The sequence below is a fragment of the Garra rufa genome, chromosome 2 (assembly GCF_049309525.1).
Source record: "Garra rufa chromosome 2, GarRuf1.0, whole genome shotgun sequence".
Taxonomy (NCBI): domain Eukaryota; kingdom Metazoa; phylum Chordata; class Actinopteri; order Cypriniformes; family Cyprinidae; genus Garra; species Garra rufa.
Window position 1 is genome coordinate 66,817,367 of NC_133362.1, and position 17,837 is coordinate 66,835,203.

General features: G+C 40.9%; 1 protein-coding gene across 1 annotated transcript in view; it reads right to left on the reverse strand.

Annotated features, from left to right (window-relative positions):
- Window positions 1-2,601: 2,601 nt before the first annotated feature.
- Window positions 2,602-17,837, reverse strand: part of LOC141326054 (uncharacterized) — a 264,874-nt gene continuing 249,638 nt past the window's right edge. Inside the window, exons 7-8 of the mRNA XM_073834755.1 lie at window positions 3,705-4,168; window positions 2,602-2,807 (exon numbers count right to left, since the gene is read on the reverse strand). Coding sequence (XP_073690856.1) covers window positions 2,602-2,807; window positions 3,705-4,168 — 670 coding nt within the window. The remainder of the gene's footprint in view (window positions 2,808-3,704; window positions 4,169-17,837) is intronic.

Sequence of the window (17,837 nt, forward strand, 5' to 3'; positions counted from 1 at the left end):
TAAAATGGCCATACTTGCAGCTGCCTCAACTCTACTCTTACCTACAAACACTGTTTTTGTACAGCGGGCCCAAATGACAGAGTTGAGGCACTCATTCGCATTTTGAGTGCCACCATGCTGCATGCGCTGCAGCAGGCTGTCACTTGACATGCGGTGGTATACAGCTATCAGCTTCTGGCCCACCTCCCGAGACAAAAAGTTTCCTGCATGGAGCCTGTGGCTCTCTGGAGTTTCTCCAATTTCCTCCACCCTCCTATACCAACACCAGGACAGGTTGCACCAGGTGTGCAAGGGGACTTCGTCACAGGACATGCTATGGAGGAGATGTCACGTGAATAAGGAAAGGGTCTGGGTCCAGATGCAATTAAGTAATTTTTAATGAAAATAATAACAAACAAAACAAAACCAAAAAGCCAACACAGCAGACTAAACATAAACTGAAACATAAACTGAACAAAACATGAAACAAAGTCTAAGGCCAGGATCAAGGAACACAAAATACATCCAAGACAGAAGACAATGCAGCCATGAAACAGGAGTGAAAGGTGAGAGTTCTTAAAGACCAGATAATTGTGAACAGATGTGAGTGAAATCAGTGCTAATGACAAAGACAGGTGAAAGCAATCAGGAAGTGCAGTGCAGGAACAGCGACCTCGGGAGGCTGAGGGAAGACCCACAGCCCCGATCATGACAGGAGACCAGTCCAGATCTAATTATTCATTTTCTCTATGGAACCCTGGTTATTTAAAATTGCCCCCCTGTAATAATTTTGTAATGTTTTACATTTTTTGGCCCTTAATTTTCCCAGACCCTTCCCCCCCAATTTGCGTTCAGCACTTAATTTCCGTAGTGCTGTGCCCATATGCTTATGGGCATGGTTGATGCATTGTAATTTTACTACCTCATGCCAAGAGTATGGGTTGAGGGATACCAATCCCTGAATGCAGCACTGTCCCCATCTGACAGCATCTGAATGTATCTGAGCTGGTGGCGACTCACAGACCTGGCCCACATCCCTTTCGCTGCCTCCTGCTCCATAGCCTTGCTTGAGCCCCTAAAATTTCGTGCACAATCATGCGTTTCTCTCCAGCTGTCAATTTCCTCATCTGTAATCTTTCCCTCATGCCTGGCAGCTTCTTTAAGGGCACAAGCATGGCAATAGGAGGATAGAACCTCAAAGTCGATCACCAGTCCCGTAAAAATATCGATGCACACCCCGATCCCATAGTGTGTTGTGAACCCTCCTTTCTGCCAAGTGCCATCAAAAGACACACTGATATTTATCACCGCATCTGCATCCTCTCTCAGCATCTCTGCCACATCTGCATAGGCCTGCCTGACCTGCTCCCTTGTCCTGTGAAGTGACTCAAGATCTCTCTCAATTTCTGCCACTAAAATGAAATGTGTATTGTATCAATAACTGTTCGTTTTTGTTTTTATAGATACAGCACACAGAAATCTGTACTGTAAAAGTAAAACTGACCACCGCAACACAACATAATGAATGCGATGGCACTTTATTCTATTCTTATAAATCTTATAAATATTTTATCGATACAAAACAAATATTGTTACAGTAATGTTATAATATGTTACAAGGTGGTAACAGCCACACGTATTGGGCTATTTCTGACATTAGAAATTCTACAGACTGCTTCAATTTTTGGGATAGGCTACAATCCTGTTTCCATAGCCTACCTGTCACTCTCTTGCCGTGCCTCTGATACATTTTAAGGTGAAGGCCAGGGAGCCCCAACACCTTGCTGATTTTTCTGAGAGCTGCAATTCCCAATCCTAACTCGTGTGCCAAGAGGACCATTCGCACATTCACGTCAAATGCAACGTCGTTTCTGGACTCATCCCGAAGTCGGGTAGACGTGTACACGCTCCTTGTCATCTTTACCCAGACAGCACTCTAGCAAATAAACTGCTACAGAACCCTTGATTCTGTGGATCTATATTAATTTTTAGCCCTGACATACCACAATTTGGACAAGTTAAATCACCAATCAGCTCATTCAGTCGCGCAGCATGAACAAGCAGCCACTGTTGTGTAGAGTGCACTTTATTTATAGATTGGCTTATATCTAAACCACCCTGGTTTCCCATTGACAGCTTACGTTCAGATGCGCTTCCCGAGTGCATTTCACTGAGTAATCCATCACTAATTTTCCTTTCCCCCTTGCAAGTGACAAAGGCGATGATTGACGCGAAGTCATTTTCATCCATTCACTCAAAAGATCCCGCGGAAAGCTAAACCAAACAAGGAAGCGTCAAAGCATACCATGTGACGATTCTGAACGAATCACGTTGTCAGAAATTATCTTCAGCCAATGAGATTTTGGATCCGACAGCATTGTACAGAAGAGAGAGAGCTTTCCAGCAGTGTACGTGATGTACATCTACAGACGCAAACAGAAAAAGTGCAGTAAAATAAAGACCTAAATGTGTATTTCTGACTTTTTTTCACCACAAGTCTAAAAGAAGACACGTTATTGAAGACAGATATCCAAAAATCTCAAAATTGACCAATAAAAAAAAAATGTTTTTGCCTGTCGTGTCTCGCCATAAAGGTGAATTGAATGTCAGTTTGGTAAGTGGTTAAGGGCCAGGCTGAGTGCTGAGGCCGAGGCCATATAGGCTGCTCCGCCATGGCTTTCCAAGTTTCATGATCCACCATGTCTTCCTAAACGGTTTGCTCCACCACGGCTTCCCGAGCTTTTGTAATTCAACAATGGCTCCCCGAACTGTCTGTACAGCTCCCTGATCTGCCATGGCCCCCCAAGCAACACCCTGATCCTGATAGTCTGAAGTCCATAAATGTAAACAGATATAAAAACATTAAATTGAAATCAACTAAACAATAAGCTAAAATACACTTAAAATCAATTTTGTTCAGTTTATGTCTATATATAATCTTCCAGTTACATTGCTTTTCCCAGCAAGGTAAAAGTTTGTCTAATATTTTGATACAGAGAAATCAACACATGGAATTGAGTGACACACTCGTCATAGTCACACTTTGAGGGAATCTACTGTAATCACTTAATATTTGAAACTACAGTAAAGCAGATGATAAGGTATGGCCACAGTAAAAAAAAAAAAGCCTTATGGTAAACAAAAAGAGATGAAGGATGCATGAAAGTGATCAAATGCATCCCACATTTAGCTTTGGTGTGAACATCCTTGATTTCACACACCTTTTTTTCTCATTACACTCTTGAACAAGGAACACAGACGAAGTCTGACATTTGCATGATTTTTCACATATCTGTAAGTGTGATGGAAAATGTTTTTATTACTTTGACTACACTTGAATGTCTTTCAAAATGAATGTGTAGATGATTCTAGAAATTGCTCCTTTTTCTAAACCTCTTCTTGCATTGAAGAAAATGGCAGTTCCTTTCCAGAATGAGTTTGCAAATGACGTTTCATGTTGCTCTGACATGTGAAACTCTTCTCACACTGAAGACACTTGTACGGTTTCTCTCCAGTGTGAACTGTCATGTGAACTGTCATGTGTACCTTAAGGTTTACTTTATGCGTGAAACTCTTTCCACACTGAGAGCAGGTGTAAGGTTTCTCTCCAGTGTGAATGCTCAAGTGAACTTCAAGACTTGTTTTATATGAGAAACTCTTTCCACACTGAGGGCAGGTGAAAGGTTGCTCTCCAGTGTGAATTTTCATGTGGTTATCAAGCGTACTTTTCAGTGTAAAACACTTTCCACACTCAGGACATATGAATGGCTTCTTATCGGTGTGAATTATCATGTGAGTCTTAAGAACTCCTTTTCGTGAGAAACTCTTCCCACACTGTTTGCAGATGAAAGGCTTCTCTCCAGTGTGAGTTCTCATGTGGACAGTAAGGTTATTTTTCTTTGTAAAACTCTTTCCACACTGAGGACAGACGAACGGCTTCGTTTCGGTGTGAATGTTCATGTGAGTCTCAAGAACTCCTTTTTGTGAGAAACTCTCCCCACAGAGTTTGCAGGAGTAAGGCTTCTCTCCAGTGTGAACTCTCATGTGGACAGTAAGGTTTTTTTTCTTTGTAAAACTCTTTCCACACTGAGGGCATATTACCGGCTTCTTTTCAATGTGAATTTTCATGTGACTGTTAAGATGTCCACTTAAAATGAAACTCTTCCCACACTGTTGGCAGCTGTAAGGTCTCTCTCCAGTCTGAATTCTCATGTTAGAATTAAGGTTTGTAGTTTGTGTTTTTTTACTTATTTCTGGTGAGGATGTTTTTTTTATTCTGTGAGCAACTAATTGATTTTACTTCAGTTTTGAAATCATGTTTCTCATTTTGATCTTTCTCTTCTGTTTCTTTGAGTTCGTGACTCTCCTCTTTCAGTGCCATCAGGTCTGAGGTGAAATGAGAAAAATTTAAGTTAACAACAGTTTTTTACGATTGTTTACACTCTAAAATAAACATTTCCACACAATTTGCAAAATTCTACTCCAAGGAGCAAAACACCGCCACAGATTTGCACAACATTACACACAATGTCTGCTTCACTCTTTTTGCAAAACATTACACACAGTGATTTGTAAAACTCTACACACATTTCAACACCTTAGACACAGATAAGTATTGTGAGGTTACTTCCTTGTCATTACAAAGCCCCGGATTGCCAATGACCACACTAATGAACAAATTGGATAAACACATCCACAAGGTGTGGAAGCACACATGTGCTAATTTGAAAACGCAGCACTCAGGTGTGCTATAAAAGGCAGCAGGTGAGTTCACCTGTATTCATCAAAAATGGAAGGAGCTAGAAGAAGAGTGAGAATGAGAGGGGGAGCTCAAAGAGGAGAAGAAGAAGGTAGAGTAGGAGGCCCAGGTAGAGGAAGAGGAGAAGGAGGTAGAGGAAGAGTGAGAATGAGAGGGGGAGCTCAAAGAGGAGAAGAAGAAGGTAGAGTAGGAGGAGTAGGAGGCCCAGGTAGAGGAAGAGGAGAAGGAGGTAGAGGAAGAGGAGGTAGAGGAAGAGGCCTAGGTAGAGGAAGAGGTAGAGAAGGACTTGAAGAGTTGATAGAACCTGAACAAAGAAGACGAGGACCAAATTTGACTCAAGAAATCCGTGCAACACTTATTGACCATGTTATCAACCATGGACTGACAATGATGGAAGCTGGACAAAGAGTTCAACCAAATCTCAGCAGAAATACTGTTGCGTCAGTAATTCGGACATTTCATCGAGAAAACAGGTAAGCTAACCACACAGTACATTGAAACTTAAGCTTGCTGTACTTATCATCAATATTGTTTAATGTGACATTTGACAGTAGGCTGCATGTGTATTTTTTATATATACAGTATATTTTTCACATAGGATTGAGGGTCGAGGACACCAAGGTGGAAGGGGCCCTATGTTCACCCGTGCACAAGAGGCCGCCATTGTGAACATGGTTCTGGCCAATAATTGTATCAGGCTGCGAGAAATCCAAGCCAATATCATCAACGATGACCATGTTTTCAATAACATCCAACGAGTCTCTCTGTCAACATTAGCTCGAATCCTCAAGAAAAATCAAGTACACATGAAGCAACTGTATCGGGTACCATTTGACAGAAATTCAGAGAGAGTGAAACATCTGCGCACTGAGTATGTGGAGGTATGTATTGTTAATTTTACTGCTATGGTGTGGTATTGTGCACTGCTCATAATGTTCTGGCACAAAAAAAAAATGTACAATAGATATTGAATAGCATCCTATTGTCTTTTACTGTGTTTCAGAGAGTCTTGCAAATGGATGCAGAACAAATTCAGCATGAATTTATATATGTGGATGAGGCTGGATTTAACCTTGCAAAAACACGAAGACGAGGGAGAAATGTAATTGGACACAGGGCAATCACCAATGTGCCAGGGCAGCGAGGGGGTAACATCACCCTCTGCGCTGCTATCACACAAAATGGAGTCCTCCACCACCATGCAAATCTGGGACCCTATAATGCAAATCTAATACTCGCATTTCTTGACAGATTGCACGAGATTGTCACAGCATTAAACCAAGTGGACCAGATGCGGTACATTGTCGTTTGGGACAATGTCTCATTCCATCGGGCTGCTCTGGTCCAGAATTGGTTCCATGATCACCCTGAATTTGAAGTCTTATTCCTTCCCCCATACTCCCCCTTCCTGAATCCAATCGAAGAGTTTTTTTCAGCATGGCGGTGGAAGGTATACGACTTGCGGCCCTATGACCGTTTGCCCCTCATTCAGGCCATGGAGCAGGCATGTGATCAAATCGAAACAGCTTCTGTGCAGGGGTGGATTCGTCACTCAAGGCGATTCTTTCAACGGTGCCTTGCCAATGAAGACATAGCCTGTGATGTGGATGAAATCTTATGGCCTGATCCAGCCAGACGGAGAGATGAGGAATAGTTACAGTATTTGTGTTGCTTTTTTTTTCCAGAGTCAAACTGTATGTACTTCATGCAGTAATTTTTATTTGTCTACAGATTTAATTTGTTTGATTTCATTGTTGGTTGATTACTGTAACTGATTATGGTAAGAAATATTGTATTTCTTGAATTGAAATAAATACTTGAAATATTCAGTCTGCAGCATCAGTGTTGTGTTGTGCAGTGCTTGGTAAGTATATAGTAGGCCTATTTGTGTACATTCTCCCTATATCTCAAACTAATTATGAAGAATGTTGTGGGTTTGTCACTATTTTGTTTTGTCATCGAAATTATCCCTTACATAACAATGTCTGCCCAAAAATCTAGCACATGCTATTTCCTAAAATTAGTTTTTTTTTTACAAATGTGTTTTTTTATTTATCACAGCAGTGTGAAACGGTCTGCAGTAGTGTCTGATCATTGAGGACTGTGTTGGTTAAATGAAAACTAATAGCATTTTCACAAATATGTGTATATGTTTTGACTGAAGTGTGTCATTTTGCAAACAATCTAGGAATTCTGCAAATTGAGTGTGGTATTTGGATAATTGTGATTATATTTTGAAAAAAAGAACCCGGTTTTCAAAATTGTGTGTAAACAATTGAAAAAAACTGTAATGGCACAAAGCAACAGACATCAAAACACTTAGACTAATGCTGTCAATTAATACATACTTGACAATAAACTATTTCACATTGAATCTCCAAATTAATGTAAGAAAACATAAAGATTGTACATTTAAAATATGTGGCTTATTGGCATCTTTTTACCAAGTAGCCAATTGTTTTTGAAAACCAGTCTCATTGATACAAATACTGCTGCTGATCTGTCTCTATTAAACGCATTTCCTTCCAATTTTAATCATTAATTATAGCTATAACTAAAAACAATTATTTGTAACATGTATATTGTTGTGCTTTTATCACAACTGCCATATAATGATAAAAAAACACTCCTTTTAAAAAACCCACACATAATCTGCCATGTTTATCTTCACGTTAGAGAATTTAAAAGCAGCATTCAAGTAAGAAATATTTCCTAATTAAACCCACAAAGGTTACGATGAGAGATTTTCGGTTTCTATTTTATTGTTTGGCTCCAGAGTTGGAGAGTAACAAAGTACATGTAACGTCATTTCATATTTAAAATACAAGATGAGTAACTATTACAGAACATGTTACCTGTTTCTGATGCAGAACAGTTATTTGATGCAGTCATGATGTCTAGACTGGACTATTGTAATGCACTACTAGGTGGCTGTCCTGCATCTTCAGTAAAACAAGCTACAAGCTGGTGTTTCTGAAATATGACTATTTATTGTTTGTTGTAATGAACATTCACTGCTATTTACATTTTAATATCACACTTTTGATGACAGCAGAAAAAAATCACTTACAATTAAAACAAATGTCAAGTTAAAAACTGAAGTGTCATTGTTTGCTTCAAGCAAAATAAACTTTTTTTTGTCAGATACGGCTTTCATTGTTTTCTAATCAAAAGTAGATAGAGAATGAAAACCAACCTGTTTGTTCCTCAGTGTCTTCATGTTTTAATGTGAATGTTTCTTCAATCTTCATGTCTTCAATCTCCTCTTTAATAAATGCCATTTTATAATAGTGTGTCACATGGATATCTGTTGATTCTCCAGGAGTTTTTCTGTGTGTTTGAACACTTTGTCCTGTTTAAGATGAGAATAATTCATAGAGAGAAAAATCGATGCAAACTAAATCTCTATCTGCTTGTCAATCAGCTCTAGTTCATATTTATAAAATGTATAAAATATATACAAATACACCAAAGGTTCATATTTTGATTACAATCTTAGGCTATTTTGATTTATATTTGGTATTTAATTATTGGTTTATCATATCTAATACATTACACGTTAAATCATTCTCGGTTGTCATTCACTCGTTTGTGTTTGTTGTTGTTTGTAGTCCGCGTGCCGCTGAATCGAATCACTGAATCATTTCACAAATGATTTGATTCAAATGATTCGGATTCTCAGTTTCTCTCATCGATTGATTCATGATATAGAGAGCAAAATGAGACTCATATTCTCTGTTACTAAAGGCTAACGCTTTATTTAACTAAGTATCTAAATCACTAAATAAAGCATTGCAACGTTACATTTAACAATACTGCATTTATTTTGCATAGCTTGAAAAAAAAAACGCTTTAATTGATGTAACCGTTTGCATTATATAAAAACACAAAACAGCAAACCTTTTTCAGATGAATCACAACAGATGAGGAGCGCTGCGCGTCTTAAAGACGTCACATCATCAGAGCAAAATAAAAGTCCCATTGGTGCACTGCTCTCTAAAATCACAAATATATCATAGAAATGTTGTATATAGAATAGAATTTCGTACCCATATGATGATGCATTTCTAACATTGGAATACTTTCCAAATCTAGGAATACTTTTGTCTATTTATTTATTTATTTATTTTTCATTTAATGTACATTTAAAACACTATACTTTCTGTTTTTATACATTGCCATTAAATTCAAATAAAACTAATCAAAGCTGCTGCGTAACTTACAAAGAGGGTGTGATGGCAAATTTGTTCTATCACTCTTTTGACGATTGTAATCAATCTCTATCTTTTTTGTTTGTTTTTGTATTTATTCCTCTTTTGGAAAATCATTGAAACACTCAGGGATTTTCTTTTTCTTTTGCTATTGGGGCAAATGAGGGCACAAAAACATATTTGTGGCAGTCTATATACAACATAAAAGAACTACAGTGATTGGGTCTAACATTTATTTATTTATTTATTTTTTATTAATAGCACTGAAACGTTTTAATAGAAGAAAACACTGCATAATGCAAAACTTCACAACTGGGTGTTGTTGGACTTTCAAATAGTCCTCTGCGTTGTTCAAAAATGGTTCAGGAGTCAATCAATGAAAGTTTAAAGTTTTATTAAGTTCAACAATAGGAGAGATCAAGAGTAACAACAGCGCTGTTGGAGAAGCTCAATCGCTCTAAGTTCCCTAAGTGCTTCTGAAAACAGATGTTTTTTTTCCAGCCCCACATACAGCTCAAACGTTCTGTTAAACCTTCAAAAGTATCTGTTCTTATCTATGCAGGCCATAACAGGACGTGCTATCCTCAGCAGTCTGCAACATTTCTCTGCAGCACCGTGCACATAATATTTCAATTAACCCTTTCAGACAGTTTCACAGTGATTAGCACTCTATAGTTTAGTTATTAAAGCTTTCTTATGCAATGGAAAATATATAAAACATATTCAAACTGAAAAGTACCACAAATCCCTCTCTTGGCCTCTGAAAGAGGCCACATCTCATAACACAAACATAAAAATCTTCTACAATGCATGTTAATAAACTTTTTTTTTTTGTAGTCCGCAGTTTGTTGTATGCGGTGACGTCAGATGCCTCCAATTCAGCTATAATTATAATAGTACTGACTTTTTTATTTGACAGTGCAACAGGATTATTGAAATAGTAACTGTTACAATTTAAATAATACAAATATACAATTAATATTTGGGTATTTATTAAATGCAACCTTTTTTTATTTTTATTGCAATCATACAGTTTATTTATTGTTATAATAAAACAAATTTATTAGTATTAAATACTGATATTTTATTTTACAGTGCAATATGGTTACTGCAACAGTATTTAATAAAATATAATAATTATTTTGACTATTATTATAATTTAAATAATAACAAATGTATTTATTTAAAGGTTGTATCAGCGATTTCTAGCCTGAAACATAAAGTGTAAAATTCAGCTTATCTTTCATCACGATCCGCTCGCTGCCTGCCCCATAAATTGTCTGTGAAAAAACCGCGTCTCTCTGGTCAGCCTAGGGTCCGAGATATGCCAAAAAAACAATCGGCACTACCAACCTTTCCACAGCAAAAACAAACATTGTTCCAACCAATCAGCGTCAGGGGTTTGGTGTTGTGGACTTTCGCTCCGCCTCCCTCACATCCCTGCACCAGTAGGAAAGTCCACAACACGAACCCCCTGACGCTGATTGGTTGGAACACGGTTTGTTTATCTGTGGTTATTGTTGATAGCGCCGATTGTTTTTTTGGCATATCTCGGACCCTAGGCTGACCAGAGAGACGCGGTTTTTTCACAGACAATTTATGGGGCAGGCAGCGAGCGGATCGTGAATAAAGGTCAGCTGAATTTGACACTTTATGTTTTAGGCTAGAAATCGCTGATACAACCTTTAATGTTATATTTGTTATAATTTACATTATATTTGTCACGAATTGAGTCGTCCTGTCATCATAAACTCTTGCACTACACATCATGGACTTCATTCCCCACAAGCCACTGCACTAATCACTGCATTCACCTGCTCCTTGTTTCTCACTGCACTGATTACCGCTCACACCTGCACCTCATTTCTAGGACTGCATTTAAGCCACTCTCACACTCAGCTTCTTGTCAAAGTCTTGTATTGCCCCGGCTGCATTTCTGAGCGTTTCTTCCCGTGTTTGTTTTCCCGTGGTTGATTCCTGGACTCCCTCCCGTGTTTGATTCTCGCTGCCAGCCCCGAGCTTTCTGCCTGTGTTTGGACTACGATTTCTGCCTGCCCCTGTGTGTTTGTTTTGTTTTGTCTTATCTAATAAATGCTGCATATGGATCCGCTCGTCTCAGACCATCCTTGTGACAGAAGACTTCGCCACTACAAGGATCCAGCAGCTAGTATGGTGTCATCCGGTTCCAGCACGAATTCAACGGTACAGATCATGCGTCTCAAACAAGGTGAGCGGTCTGTTGAGGAGTATGCAATGGACTTTATTGAATTGGCGAATCAGTCTCCTATGGATGAGGCATGCCTGATGATTTTCTTCCGTGGAGGACTCTTAGAGCCATTGGCTTCACTCATGCCCATGTTTGCACCTAACTGGACTTTACAAATTTACATTGACATTGCTCTGCAAATGAGCGGCTCTCCTTTTACTGTGGGAATCAAAGAAGAGGACAACAATGTTCCCACAGTAAACTCCAGCTCAGAGCCACTACGCAAGATGGCTGCCACGCCAGAGTCTGCACACAAGATGGCCGCCAAGCCTGATTCCCCGGCCAAGATGGCTCCGTCCAGCCTCCCAGAGTCTCCGCTGGTTCCGCCCGGCCGTCCAGAGTCTCCGCTGGTTCCGCCTGGCTTCCCAGAGTCTCCGCTGGTGCTGCCCGGCCTCCCAGAGTCTCCGCTGGTGCCGCCCGGCCTCCCAGAGTCTCCGCTGGTGCCGCCTGGCTTCCCAGAGTCTCCGCTGGTGCTGCCCGGCCTCCCAGAGTCTCCGCTGGTGCCGCCCGGCCTCCCAGAGTCTCCGCTGGTGCCGCCCGGCCTCCCAGAGTCTCCGCTGGTTCCGCCCGGCCTCCCAGAGCCTACGCTGGTTCCGCCCGGCCTCCCAGAGCCTACGCTGGTTCCGCCCGGCCTTCCAGAGCCTCAGCTGGTTCCGTCCAGTCGTCCAGAGCCTATGCTGGTTCCGCCCAGCCTTCCTGAGATTCCTGCCTGCCCTGTTCTGGTCACGGAGGCCATGTATGGACTGTCTAATTTCCCACCCACCCTCCCTACAGCTCCAGTCCCTCCACCTCTGTCTCCTGACAGTTTCTCGGCTCACCTTCAACCCACCTTTGGTACAGAGGAGTTGCCGTGGGTCTGCCAGTCTCCATCGGTGCCCTGGCTGGAGGATCCCTCACCATCGACTCCAGCCTCAGAGTCCTGGACTCCGCCTCGGCCCTCCGACCCTGCGGCTCCACCCCGGCTCTCTGCTCCCTCGTCTCCGCTGTCAGCCGTCGGTCCACCAGCTCCACCGGGCTACATCGTCCCTCCGGCTCCGCCCTGGTCGGTCGTCGCCCCACCTTCGCCTCTGGACTCTACTCCTCCGGCTGCGCCTCGTCGCTCCGTCCTACCGGCTCTGTGGACCTCCTCCCTCCCGCGGGCACAGCCTCGGTCCTCTGTCACTCCGGCTCCACCGTGTACCTCCGGACCTCCATCTCTGCCTTGGTCGCCAGAGCCTTGGGTTCCGCCTTGGCCCTCCGGATCCTCTGTGTCGCCCAGGACCATCGACTCTCCGGTTCCGCCTCGGGCTCCACCGGCTCCACCTCCGTCTGTCAGCCCCATGGAGGACCCAACCCTTCCTCCACCATGGCTTCTCCCTCCACCGGTCCCGCCTCAGTCCATAGCTCCATTACCCCCACATGGACCTGGCCCTCCATCCCTCCCCCTGTTCCGCCTCCGTTCCACCACCCTCCGGTTTCATCATGTGGTTAGAGCGTCTGGAAGCCGCTCCTTGGGGGGGGGGGCTCTGTCACGAATTGAGTCGTCCTGTCTAGGGTTGGGTATCGTTTGGGCTTTTTCGATACCGGTGCCAAATCGATACTTTTAAAACGGTACCGGTGCCAAAACGGTGCCTGAACCGATACTTTAAAAAAAAAGCCACAAAATGGTGGATGACACAAGAACATCTTTTTATTGGACAAAACAGTTCTTTAAAATGAAAAATGTATTAAAAGTTTAAAGTATACATTAATATTTAAGTAAATACAAAACACAACAACAATAAAACTTTTAGAAGCCACCTAACCCAACTATAATAATTTAACAGCTTCAAATTTCAGCAATTCTTTTGCAGAAATATTGCCATATTTGCTTTCTCTGGCAAAATAGGACACCTCTCCTGACTTATTGCATGTCCTGGTATGACTAGGGCAGAGGGCAGGGTTGTGGCTAGAAGGGATACAGCTCCGACCGGAAACTAACAATGAAATTAATTGTTCTACCTATTAGATTGTGTTTTTTAACATCTACACCTACCCCAACCCTAAACTTAGCCCTTACTATAATACATAAACAGTATTATTGTTGTACAGTGTGATAAAAATAATGTTAGATTGATGTGCGCATGCCAAGTGGTCAGATCTGTCTCCCTTCAAGTCTAAACCAGCGGGCAGAGGGGGGATGCTTTTAAATTCCTATAGGTGGGAGGTTGACCAAATTGAATTTCACGTGAGTTTTCTTATTCAGAAAATATTTTTCCGATCATTCTGACACCTGTTGCAGGAGAGGGGAAATAGAAGTGGCCGCTTTTAGACTGCTATTTACGGGTGTTGTAGTCCACAGCGAAGTGTAATGTGGGTAGTGTAGTTCGACACGTGTGCTGATGTGATGTGCGCACTCGCTGTGTGCTGTGTAGTTGAATCGGATGGAGAAAGTTTTTATTCTTTGTTTTAAGTTCACTCAAGTTATTCCACCCGGGAGCTCTTTGCACTGTGAACCTGACAACACGAAAATAAGTAAAAGAACGGCATGCATCGGTAACTTTTGTCCGTCTCCCTTTGCACGAACATGAATGATGAGCTGTTACGCTGCCGCGGGAGATCGCTGAAGCAGAGAAAGTAACACACCCCATGAATGCAGTATTTTAATTTATCATGCATGTTGACAAATCAATGCTTCTTACATCTGTGTCATAGCACCAGAAGACAAATATTTCAATAGTTCAGGCACTTAAGTGGCACCGAAATGAGGCACCGAAATTCGCATTCTGTTTCGGTCCGGTACATACCGGTCATATGGGTGCCGTATTGGCACCGGGTTTCGGTACCCAACCCTAGTCCTGTCATCATAAACTCTTGCACTACACATCATGGACTTCATTCCCCACAAGCCACTGCACTAATCACTGCATTCACCTGCTCCTTGTTTCTCACTGCACTGATTACTGCTCACACCTGCACCTCATTTCTAGGACTGCATTTAAGCCACTCTCACACTCAGCTTCTTCGCAAAGTCTTGTATTGCCCCGGCTGCATTTCTGAGCGTTTCTTCCCGTGTTTGATTCCCCGTGTTTTCGATTCCTGGACTCCCTCTTGAGTATGATTCTCGCTGCCAGCCCCGACCTTCTGCCTGTGTTTGACCACGATTTCTGCCTGCCCCTTTGTGTTTTGTCTGTACCTAATAAAATGCTGCGAATGGATCCGCTCGTCTCCGACCATCCTTGTGACAAATTATGGCTGTATTAGTCATTTATTTTCATTTACTGCTATTATAAAAATACATTTATATTAAGATTTATAATTCTACAGGTGCCACAATTAATGTCCAACAACAAATATTTTAGCAAAATGTTTGCTTTCCTCAGAATTAATGAGTCATTATTATATTGTTCTCCGTCTGTTTAGCGTGCATCAGCGATCGTTTACTAGGGTTGTTCCGATTCCGATACTAGTATCGGAAATGCCGCCGATACCACAAAAAATTCTAGCATCGGAATTGGCGAGTACTTGAACCCACGTACCGATCCGATACCATTTTCTTAAACAAGATATGTTATTCCTGCTAGCAAATCAGAAGCCAGTTCTTCTTCGCTGCTCAGAATGCATACACAGGGAGAAGTGCTGTGTATTGCCACAAGCAACCACTGTTTAGAGCAGCGAAGAAATACAAACATGCTAGCAGCATGTCCGCTGTTTGGCAGTATCTCAGACTGAACCAACCAGCCAGTAAAACGGCGTATGTAAGGCTTCATGATTTCTGTGATGCAGAAAACACGGATGGAATCGCGGAATCCAATCATAAAACGGAATTTACAGGTTAACGCGGAACGTCATGGAATTTGTCAACGTTTGGATGTATTAATCAAATGTAGGTCATTACACTTAAATCAAATCGTGATATGGACTAATATTAAGCCGATGAAAATATGAATTATGCGTGGCTCTGTGTTATGAATGGTAGAGGCACGTGACACTTGCCGTAATATGAAAGGGCTCCAGACTGTGACCATTTTTTCTGCCAGTGCGACTTACTTTCGTGAGCGGTCGCACTGGTGCGGCCACATCGTTGTTCAACTCATAAGCACCGCCATTTCTGTTTCAGATAAGAAACAAAAAACGGCACGCGAAACAAAAGCGAAACTAACACGATACTTTGAGCTGCTCAGCGCTGACCGTTTATCAGCTAGGACCGCAACCAGTGTTGGGAAGTAACTAGTTACATGTAACGGCGTTACGTAATTTAATTACAAAATAAATGTAACAGTAATTCGTTACAGTTACTGAGAAAAATGTCTAATTAAATTACAGTTACTTCTGAAAATGTTAAAGATTACAAATGGGGTTACATTTTAAAATTTTCTTTAAAAATCTGGGATATGTGGGATAATATTAATCTGTTGCTTTGCCTGTTTTTGATATGCACTATACCTTCTGCAGATACCTTTTCTGGTTTGAATTTGCGGAGCACCACGTCTGCCAATTACGTTAATCCTCTTTGTCAGCGCGTTCATCGTCCCCTTTGTGCATTCGAGACCAATTTTAAAAACATTCATAACAAATTAGCTAGCCTGCTAGCTGCCTTTACCAGACACACTTGTATTTATGAACCCTTTCACAAAAAAATATCGCATTTTCAAACCATTTTAATTTTGAGTGTCATTTGTAAAATCAGTGTTTAGACTACTGCGTGATTTTCAGCTGAAACGTGACTAATGATTTGAAGGATGAAAATCCGCTGCAGTTTAGTTTTCGAAAAATATAAATCTTTCTCGAGGGCTTGAAACTTTTCTCTAATGATCGATGTTGACCTAACGTGCCACCTAGTGGACAAATCTCTCAATTAGTTGCTGGAGAGTCTTGCAAAATCGAGCTATTATCTAGTGAAGCCCCCCAGTTGGTCATTGGATCTAAGCAGTGTTTTAGAATAAATGTAACTTTATTTAAAACAATAAAAAAAAATAAAAAAAATAAACAATACCATGGATTTTATGACACAGCTACAATGATGGAGTCTGTTTGAATTTGGCAGTATCTATTCTAGAATCTATTCTTGCTTCTGTTAGTGAGAAATAATTATTAGCCCTGTATGGTATAATGATTTCCCTTCACACATAGTGGTAAAAATATAATAGTTTGCAGAGTTTTTATATTTTTTATTATATCAGTAAGAAGAAAAAAACGTGTTTTTACTACATTATTATAATCTAGAATTGTTTTTTTTCTCTTAAATATAACTAAAAATAATTATCTGTTTTTTAGAGGAAACATTCAAGAAATCTTTTTTAAGATTTAAGTTTTTTTTTTCCAAGGCATTGTTACTTGCCAGTGTGTCCTGTCAAAGCTATGCAAAATTTAGATTTTGTAACAACAGCAAACAATCTTTTTGTTATAAGGTCTGGTTTTGTGGTGGCTGTACTTTAAAATTAAATTAATATAATCTTAATTCAAGTGATGAAAGATTTTGAAATTCTAACAGTAAACTACTGTAAGGTCACACCTGCTTGGCATAAAATTGAAATGATTTAGTTGAAAATATCCATTAGAAACTTAAAAGTAATCAAAAAGTCAGATGTAATCAGTTACTTTACTTTTATAAAGTAATTGAAAAGGTACACTACTTATTACATTTTAAATAGGGTAATTTGTAATCTGTAATCTATTACATTTCCAAAGTAACCTCCCCAACACTGACCGCAACACAAACAAACTTGCACGAACCCCGAACAGCTTTATTCGGGAGCCATTGTTGATTTTGCGACACTATTACTGCTGCAAGATCCAGTGAGAAGCGTTTGAAAATGCCGCACAATGAATAAGGTTGCTGCGAGATCTAGTGAGAATCTTTCAAATTCTGCCCAAAATTCTCTATTATAAACAGGGCTGGTGTACATCAGAAAACCAGATTAGTAATGCCAACTATATAAAAAAATATTACTGTCAAATGTATGTCAGATGATAAAAATACTCTAGTTCACTGTATATATCACTGTATGTTTGTTTTATTAAGGGATAAGTCTGAAGCACACCATAAAATAATTTATTAGTATAATCTACAGCTGTACATACAATTACACACCCAGGTATCGGATTAGTACTCGTTATCGGCCGATACCCCGAGCCCAGGTATCGGAATCGGTATCGGGAAGGAAAAAAGGGTATCGGAACATCTCTATCGTTTACTTGTTACATTTACTTCTATCTTCATTCCTGAGTGAGTGTGTCCCAGCACTGGGGTTGCATGAGTTAATGCTCTCTCAGGGCTGGGTTGAGGCAGGAAGGGCATCCGGCGTAAAACGTGCCAAATCGGCTGTGCGGATCACTCCACTGTGGCGACCCCTGATAAAAAAGGGAGCAAGCCGAAAGAGAGAGAGAGAGTTCTATGTTCTTTCCCCTTTTCCTAATTTTTTCCCTCCTTTTTTGAAAAACTAGGCCCTTCCTAACAGAGCATGCTACACAACTCCTCGTCCAGGCCCTGGTAATTTCCAGGCTGGATTACTGCAATGCTCTTTTAGCCGGTCTTCCAGCATGTAAAATCAGACCTCTACAAATGATTCAGAATGCAGCAGCACGGCTCGTCTTCAATGAGCCCAAAAAGGCCCATGTCACACCTCTCTTCATATCCCTGCACTGGCTACCGGTTACAGCA